Source organism: Saccostrea cucullata, unplaced genomic scaffold (assembly GCF_032062105.1).
Source record: "Saccostrea cucullata isolate Sc308-1 unplaced genomic scaffold, CSIRO_AGI_Scuc_v1 ctg19165, whole genome shotgun sequence".
Taxonomy (NCBI): Eukaryota; Metazoa; Mollusca; class Bivalvia; order Ostreida; family Ostreidae; genus Saccostrea; species Saccostrea cuccullata.
In genome coordinates, this window is record NW_026939864.1 from 1 (window position 1) to 9,283 (window position 9,283).

At 36.7% G+C, this 9,283-nt stretch overlaps 1 protein-coding gene across 1 annotated transcript; it reads right to left on the bottom strand.

Annotated features, from left to right (window-relative positions):
• Nucleotides 1-6,474: 6,474 nt before the first annotated feature.
• LOC134254130 (cholecystokinin receptor type A-like) lies at nucleotides 6,475-8,914 on the bottom strand. Its single transcript, XM_062736678.1, has 2 exons — nucleotides 7,380-8,914; nucleotides 6,475-6,606 (listed from the first exon to the last, which is right to left on the bottom strand). Exon 1 carries the CDS (start codon nucleotides 8,882-8,884, stop codon nucleotides 7,610-7,612), a length of 1,275 nt encoding a protein of 424 aa, XP_062592662.1. The 5' UTR covers nucleotides 8,885-8,914; the 3' UTR covers nucleotides 6,475-6,606; nucleotides 7,380-7,609.
• Between the last annotated feature and the right edge of the window lie 369 nt (nucleotides 8,915-9,283).

A 9,283-nucleotide genomic window follows, 5' to 3' on the forward strand; every position in this document is an offset into this window, starting at 1 on the left:
CCACAGTAAAATCACTTTGCCCGCTTGGGGATGGGTCAGGAAACTGTACGGCTTTCCTAAATAACGGGTCAGGTTCAGTCCGTACCATTTCTGGGGCAGAATTGTTTTCATATGTCGACATAGAAAATGTATGGATTGTGAAGAAAGGACCAGACTTTTCTTCTCATTTATACCCCCAGTATAAAACGTAGGTAAAACGTTTTTTTTTTTTGCACACGGCCCCCCTCACAGGTGATGCAACAGGTATAAAAAGGTAGGTCAAAGGTGCACACGGCCCCTGACTTGAATCGCTGCCAAGTATTTACCTGTGTAGTCAGCATAAAAAAACGTAGGCCTATCGTATTTTTGCACACGGGCCCCTGACTTGAATCGCTGCCAAGTATTTACCTGTGTAGTCAGCATAAAAACGTAGTTTTCTTCTGCTTTTTGGAACCTGATCCACTTGCAGCTGCCCCTTGATCTTCATCTGATGCCTTTCTCTTGCCTTTTCCCTTACCATTTTGTTCATCTTCATGTTGCACCATCTGATCTATGATGTTGTCTGTTAAACAGTGGCCAGAGATGATCTTGCTCATGGTTTTTCTCTCTTTCTTTTCAGCGACTCCCTCTCTCTTTGCATTCCTACAAGCTGTTACTTTAGCTTCAAAGAATGTTCTGTCATCATTCTTTTCTCTACTTTTTTCTATGGCTGTCTCATCTTTTGAACTGTCAGATATCTCGTTTTCCATGATAAATATCTCTGCAGGTTTAAGACTGTCTGGTGGAATTACAGCTCGCGAACATGGGTAGATGCCAGTTTTTCTAAATGCAGCTATCAAGTTTTCTGCAGACATGGCCTTGCTGTACACCTTGCAAACTATATGACAAATGTTATATCTTGTTACTACGGAGTGTGATTCTCTAGTAAACTTATGACATTCTGAATTGTACATTTTCTGCATAGGTCCATAACAGCCAACATCCAGTGGTTGTAGAATGTGACTTGTATGTGCAGGAAGTATAAACAATATGATGTTCCTGTCTCTTGCCCACTGGACAAGTCCTACAGAAGTGTGAGATTTATGCCCGTCCATCGACAGAAGAACTTTCTGACCATCCTTGATAGGGACATGCTTCAAAAAATGATCTAGGAACTCACGGAATAGCTGTGAATTGGACCATCCTGTCTCTGAGACTCTGCCTACTGCGCCTGGTGTTGCACCTTCCATTAACTCTGGCATCATTCTCTTCCCCGCAAATATGAAAAAAGGAGGAATTGCTGTACCACTCGCACTTCCACAACCAATCACTGTGGTGGTACTTGATTTACCTGCAGTGACAGCTTGAGGTGGAAACTGGTTACCACAGACAACAAAAGGAGGAGTGTGGTTCTGGGTAAATCCTTTTTCATCCACATTGTAAATTAGGTAGGGGTTCTTGTCAAAACCATTCTCTCTGATGACCTGTTCCAGTTCTTTGAAATATCTGTCAACAACAGGAACTGATGCACACTTTGCCCTGACAATTTCTAGACTCCGAGGCTTAAGGACTTTAAGTTCAGGCCACCTGCTCACGAATCCCCGAAACCACTTGAGAGAGAATGGGTGCTGCTTATCTCTAATACCATTTTGGACTGCATAATCTGAAGCCAGGTCTACAACCTCTTGGCGAGTATATCCATAGCCATATTCTGCCATGACCTTTAAATGTTCAACAATATTAGATTCCTGGAGTGTATCTAACAAAGGACTCCTCCCACTCTAAACTGTTTTAGGATCAACATTGCCTAACACACGATCTCTGAGGGTTGCAATGGGCACATTGTATTGCCTTGCTGCTCCCATAACGGATTTTTTGTCAGTTTTTATCGACAGATATGCATTAGTAAGGGAAGTTAGTGAATACAATCTGTATTTAGACGACTTTTTCATAGGATTAGCCTACAAATAAGGTAAAACAATACATTAAGCCACTGAGTTTTTAATTCAAAATTCGAATCTTTTTTTTTTCTTTTAAATAAAAAATAGTTCTGATAAACTAAAAATAAAATTGGTTTGGCCTTGTTTTCCATAAACGCAGTGGTGTAAATTTCAGTACTGGATTGTCAGTCTATGCAGACGACATTTTTTCAAGTTATGTGCAGCAAGCTTATACCAGTAACCAGATTTCATATCTGCATCAAAAAAGTGATATTGCGTAAGACAGACATTTTTTCGCCTTAAACTATGTGAAATAAATGCTTACCTGTTTGAAATGCATTTTCATAGATGATGCAGGTAAAACGATCGTAAGTCTCTATCGGTACTATGTTTACACACACCAGCCCGATCTCGCGAGAACGAACGAGATATAAACAAAAGAACAAAACCGTCGAAATTCGGACCCTGTCGAATTTAGGACCTTCGACCATACTTTTGTTTGTAGTTCCTGAGTACAAAGTCCTACGTTTTCACATCGATAAAATATATATAACAAAAACGTTAATTCTTATTTTTCCAATAACGAAGTTTTAAAATTATTTCGCTGTGAAACCTCCATACAATTCAGCAGTTCTGTCCATGTGTTATGTATTGTTCAACTTTAATTTACGAAACATTCAATAAAATAAACTTACAAAACTTTTCGAATCCTGTTAAAGTCCACAAAAAATGAAATAAAAACAAGTACAATTTAAAAAGTTGTCCTTGACCATGTCGTCAGTGACGTCAAACGCTCTAAAACGAGCCCAGCAGACCAATGGCACCCTTGATTTCCTCAGGTTTGTTTCAAGACAAGTTTGGAAAATATATAGCTCTCATCCTCAACCTCTGTTTATCACTCTTAAATGCATGAAAAAGCATTCAGAGACTGCCCTCTTTATGACTTGGGGCAGGTTTCGTTTCTCCTTTCTTGTAGTCGGGATTTCTAGTTCTTTTTCATCATTTTTTAATCATCCTTATCATTTTTGGAGATATTGCCAATATCCTAAAAAAACTTATAAATTTCGTAATTTGTTTTTAAGTACATTAAATACCAGAAGAATGGGAACATTCTGGATTTTTCCAAATTGCATCGGGGCTGTTGATGGAAAGCATATTACTATAAGAAATCCTGTGCAAAGTGGTTCCCGCTTTATAATTAAAAGGTATTATCGTCTACTGTTTATGGCTTCTGTTGATGCAGATAATACGTTTATAGACATTGGCTGCATTGAAAGAATAAGTGACTGGGGTGCTAGAAAACTCCACAATGTGTTTGCCCCGAACCGAAGCCACTGCCAGGTCATCGGAATGCTGTGCCTTATGTTATGTTGGCGATGAGGCTTTTCCCCTCAAACCATATCCATCAGGACAACTTGATTAACCTAAGCAAATCTTACTACAGACTCTCTACGGCGAGACTAATAGAGTAGAAAACGCGTTTGGCATCCTGTCTAACACTGGGTTCCGACGATGACATTTTTGCAATTTTTCAGACACTTACTGCATTGGACAAAGAAAAGGCTGAGGCTATGGTATTGGCAGTTTGTGCACTCCATAATTTTAAACGAAGAAGGATATGGAGATAACGAACAGTATTCAATATCAAAGTCCATAAAACAATACAAAATAGGAGCAGAGCAAATACGGACCTCCGAAACATCAGAGGTGGGATCAGGTGCCATGGAGAAGTGAGCATCCCTTCTGACTGGTCACACACGAACAAAGTCTCAGGATGTATATTTGCCCATTTTGAGTCAATATACAGCTCAATGCACTTTTTAAGCTCACATGGCTTTTCGCACAAATTAAGGTCACATTGTTATGATGTAAAATTGTGTATCGAGGCATCAAAATATATTTTAAAAGTATTTGTTTACATTATTTGAGTTTTACCGGGGGTATTTCATTTACTAAAACATAATTCATACATATCAATTGGTATAGAACTTTGATATTTTCATGGCTGAAAAATAACAACTAATCTCATTTGAATTCTTGTGGTTTTTTGCCAATTGCAACTGCCTTTTTATCCGTTCTTTCGAAAGCAATAGCTCTTTGCAGAAACGTAGACATGGGCACAGTTTAGCTACCGTTACTTGTATTTTCTGTACATTTTGACTCTGTAGCTCGGGGTGATAATAGTATTTTTCATCTGTTTGACTGCCTTGTATGTTGATAAGGTGGGATTTTTCAGAGACAACTTCTAAAATCTAGAATCATGAGATATTCATCCCACTGCAAAATTCTAACCTTTCAAACCGTAAATGCAGAGGAATTTTCTTTTTCATAGAAGGAATTAACTATTCAAAAAAAAAATAATAATAAACAATACTTCATTATCCTACCCTTAAGTGTGGTTTCCTTTTGCTATGTTATCCCTTTTCGGCTCTACATTTCGACAAAACCAAGAGGAGTATGGAAAATGAACAGAGAATTTTTAAAACTACTCACCTTTAAGAAGAAAATTTAAAAATTTCAGCTACATGGTATCGAGGAAAGCTCGTTTTATACAATTGTTAAAAACCTATGGTAGAATCGTATAGTCGAAACATCGTACCATTTATTATAAATTCCCCTTAAAAACATCCGCTTCGGAAACTTAAGATAATAATCTTAAAAGACATCTATGCTTGAACATTATATATGTAATATAATGTAGGGTTATGTTATTGTACTGCAGTTCGAAAATGGTAATTTTTATTACAACAATGTGACCTTAATTTGTGCGAAAAACCATGTGAGCTTAAAGAGTGCGTTCAGCTGTATACAGATATAATTTAATATACATGTGTATTATTATATTGCAGTAACTTGATCCGAAGAGTCGTATCATGTGGATTGACAGGCGCGAATTATCAGATCATGACTTATACGTATGTTGCTATAGCACAAGGAAAAATAATTTATGAAAAGTTTAATATTTTTTGATACTACACAGCAAAATTCTTCCTTTTCTCAACTATTAAGACTGAAATTTAAGTTTGTGAACGTGCAATGGTGTGTCAATCAGACGCGTCCCAAAATTCGTTGTTAAACCCCCGCTCAGAAGGAGAGGGGGGGTATACTGTAATACCCTTGTGTGTCTGTCCGTCCGTCTGTCTATCCGTAACAAATTTTCGTCGACGTTTTCTCAGCAACTACTCATCGAGATGCTTGAAATTTCGACACAATCTCTTCTGAGGCATGTCGTATGTTGGGATCCAATTTTGTTAAAATCTGATGTCAACTTCCTGTTTATCCTTGCGTCTGTCCGTTTCATTCATAACAAATTTTCGTCGCAGTTTCCTCAGCAACTTCTCATCGCAGACTTGGAATTTTGACAATTTCTGAGGCATGCTTAATGGTGGGACTCATTTCTATTCAAATCTGATGTAAACTTCCAGTGCGTCTGTCCGTTTCATATATGTTTCATGCATAACAAATTTTCGTTGCATTTTTCTCAGCAACTTCTCATTGCAGTTGCTTGAAATTTTAACACAATCTTCTCTGACATATGCCATATGGCGGGATTAATTTTTATTCGAATCTAATGTCCACGTCCTGTTTGTCCGTGCATCTGTCCGTTCATACATGTTTTACATATAATAAATTTTCCTCACAGTTTTCAAAGCAATACTCATCGCAGATGCTTGAAATTTTAAACCTAATTTTTTATGTATCTGATGTCAAATTCCTATTCATCTGTGCATATACCTGTAACGTTTATTAACATGATATTGTATATTCACATCAGAGCGGGGGTATTACTACTGAGCAGATTTCTGTAATGGTTATAAGCCGAAAACTGTCCATTATGTCAGATATTAGACGACCCGAGGCGCGTTAGCGCCGAGGAGAGTCTAATATCTAACATAATGGTCAGTTTGAGGCTTATAACTTACTTAAAACATTTCACCTCTGTCGAACACTTCCATTGTTAACTTATTGGACAGTCACAGGTAAGGTCTCGTTCTGCTTCAATACCCTTTTCTGGCACTGACCAATTAGTTGGCCTATTGTGTGTTGGATTTTGTTTGTCATGCGAAAAGTTAAACGTTAGGGATATTTGTCTGTGTTGTACACAATATAAAAACAAAATAATTAAATCCGCCTGGCCTTGAAATGTCGCACTGCGACAAACACTAGCCCCTTATTGGACACCTACAGGTGAAACTTATTGGACATCTACACTTATTGGACGGTGTGCAGAACAATAAGAAATTTATTGTACCGGGTTTAACAAAAGATGACACCACAAAAATGTTTTAATGTTTAAATATCAGTTCCAGGTTAAAATTTTCATTTTGTAAAATTGCAATTGTTTCTTTGTAAAAAGGCCGTTTGAGGTTTAGTGAAAAAAAATACCTTGGATTAAAAAGTTATAGAAGTCGAATTGTCAAAAAATTAATAACATTGAAACATTCTTATGCATCTTATGTGCTTCAAATTTTGAAACGTTTCTCCACTTTAACATTCTGGAGCCAGCTTCTCCATCGCGAACTTCCCTATCTATGTAGTAATGTTCCGCTATCACCTGCATACAGATTAACAACGCTTCGAAAGTCACTTTTATTAAGTTGACAACGGAATGAAATAACAGAAAACAAGTATATGATCATTACAACAAAAACTGTAATCTGAAGAATACCAGGAAAGTAACAGTCCTGAATGCTATCTGGTTTCGTTCCTTTAAAGGTACTTGGACACAGATTTGAAGTTCATATTTTCTGTAAAATATCACGAATTATATATTTTGATAGCATTTTACACAAAAATTAATTGAAAATCTTATTTCATTTAAAAGTTATTAAAACTTTAAAGTTTTTGGCGGGTTTGATTGACACATCCTTGCACTTTCACAAATTTTAAACTTTATTCTTAATCCTTAGCAAAAGTGGCAATTTTGATGTGTTTTAATGAGAAATATTAAAACTTTTATCAAGAAAATAATTCTATTCAGAGTAGAAATGTTAGAAAGCAAAACACCTTCACAAGTATCGTCATTCCGAACTAAGAGATGCGTGCAGAGTTTAGCAAATCGAGCACACTCGTGTTATGTACACAGTTTTTGTAAACAGGGCTCGAGTTCTGTTATTGTTTATATTTAGAATTCACCGGGTGCGTTCAGTCGTCACAGTCTGCTTACCACAACTGCACGGACTGACAATATATTGTGTGTTTGTTTTGCTGTCGAAAGTGTCTACTCTGAATTTTCTGGATTATAGTATTAATATTTTTCATTTATACAAAACGAGATTGCCACTTTTCCTAAGGATTAAGAATAAAATCAAATTTATGAGAGTGCAAAGATATGTCAATCAAACCCGCCGAAAAATTTTAAATTTCAATATCTTTTAAACGAAATAAGATTTTTAATTAATTTTTGTGTGAAATGCTATTAAAATATATAAGTCATAATATTATAGAGAAAATAATAATTTCAAATCTGTGTCCAAGTACCTTTAAAAAATTTGCAATTTAAACATGTAGTTTTAAAAAAGTAAGATGTATGGTTACATTTTTGTATAAATATATTTTTCAAGCACATCGTTCATTCAAACTAGCACATAACACCATATTCTGAGAAATACGTTTTATACATGAACATTGTTGACAAAGATTTAAAAAACATATAGAGTGTGCGATGGCTAATTGAAGTGATACACATCTTGAGCACCATTGTTGTGAAATCACTTCTTAAACTGATTTTTAATTCTTGTACCAGCAATAGCCATTTTCTGACGAAAATCGGGGTTCATAAAAGCGTAGATGAACGGATTTGCTACGTTATAAATAAAGTACATGTAGAACAAAATCGTGTTAAACGGTACAACCATTAGCTTCATAAGCCAAGCTGGTAGGAACGCCGCAATGAATACCAGAGCAACAACAGACAGCATCAGAGCTGTCTTGATGTTATTTACACGGATACGCTCTTGTTTTAGTCGAAAAGTAGATGTGGCATCCGATTTCCTGTGATTTTTCTTCTTCTTTGCTCTTGACTTGGGTGGGGTTTCATTACTGGGCGTTGTAGCCTGCGAACCTTCGTTATTTGGTTTTAACATGGGACTGTTCAAATTGGCATCTTTTTCAGTTGCTTCCTCGGTCACACACGTGTTCTGGGTTTCCTGACTAACGTAAATAAAATCAGTATTTTCACTTTCACCAAGTTGTGTTTTACTAAATGTGCAACAGGGGAAAGATTCGTTTCTAAGTCGTCGTTGTCTGCGAGTAAGGATGAAGTGGTAAATAACAACATACAGGATGATTACCACAATGCCGCACGTCGCGAAAATTGATGCGTATATTGTATTATACACTGTGTAAAATGTTTCTCCTAACATCCGGGGGTTTCCGCACAAAAGAACCTTATTTTTTTGCAGATATTTTTCTTGAAGCTCAAGCACCATGGGGTGATCTGGTGAAAGCATTTCTGCCGTGGCTTGTATTTCAAGTGGCAGTTTTGTATGATTTCTGCGCTTTCGTTCAATCAAACCAAAATTCAAGCAACTTACGAAACCAATAATCAGGGCTAGAATGCTTAGAGAAAATACTATAACTTTGGCTCTAAACTTCGTCATAATCTGGATGAAAGGCTTACATATGCAGTAATAACGGTCCACAGCAATTGCTACCATCACAAACGCCGAAAAGGGTATAGTTGAAGTAACCAGAAAATGATAGGCTTTACACAAAGGGTCGTAAGGCACCCTAAAAACAACCATCTCCATAGCAGCCGTGGCAGGAATTGTAACCAAGCAGGAAGTGAAATCGATCCCCGCCAAAGTCAATATGAATATCGTTGAAGTCATTTTTGGTTTTAACATAGAAAAACCATATAAAACAAGGGCGTTGCCGGCAACTCCGATGACCGAGAAAATGATTAGCATCACAACAGCTGGGTATTCAACATCGTCTTCGTTTATAGCCTCTCCGTCATCCGAAAACTCAGTGGCATTTGACATCTTGTTTTCACCTAAAAAGGAAAATTAAAATAATCTGACGTTTGGTATTAAAGTACTGTAACTTGACATATTTTTCCGTGTTTTATGTTTTTTCAAATACAAGCCAATGTTTGTTGTTTTTGTAGTGAGAGGTCTAACATGTTTAGTTTGAATATGAGCTCTATAGTCGCGGAGTTATTCCTTCCGATCCCATGATCCGTAAGGATTTGCTAATAGAGCAGGCGCTTTAACATTCATCAGTATACATGCGACTAATTCGAGTGAAAAAATTCACGAAAAAGGGCGTTCATATACACTAGATGAAAGTGCCAACGAACAACTATAACTTCGTCTTTTCCTTCGCCCACTTTACATACTCACGTAAAATATTTTAATATCTTCGTATCTGAGATAACATGT

What these genes read in the sequence shown, in the direction of transcription:
- LOC134254130 (XM_062736678.1), bottom strand. Translation starts at nt 8,884, where the DNA reads ATGTCAAATGCCACTGAGTTTTCGGATGACGGAGAGGCTATAAACGAA.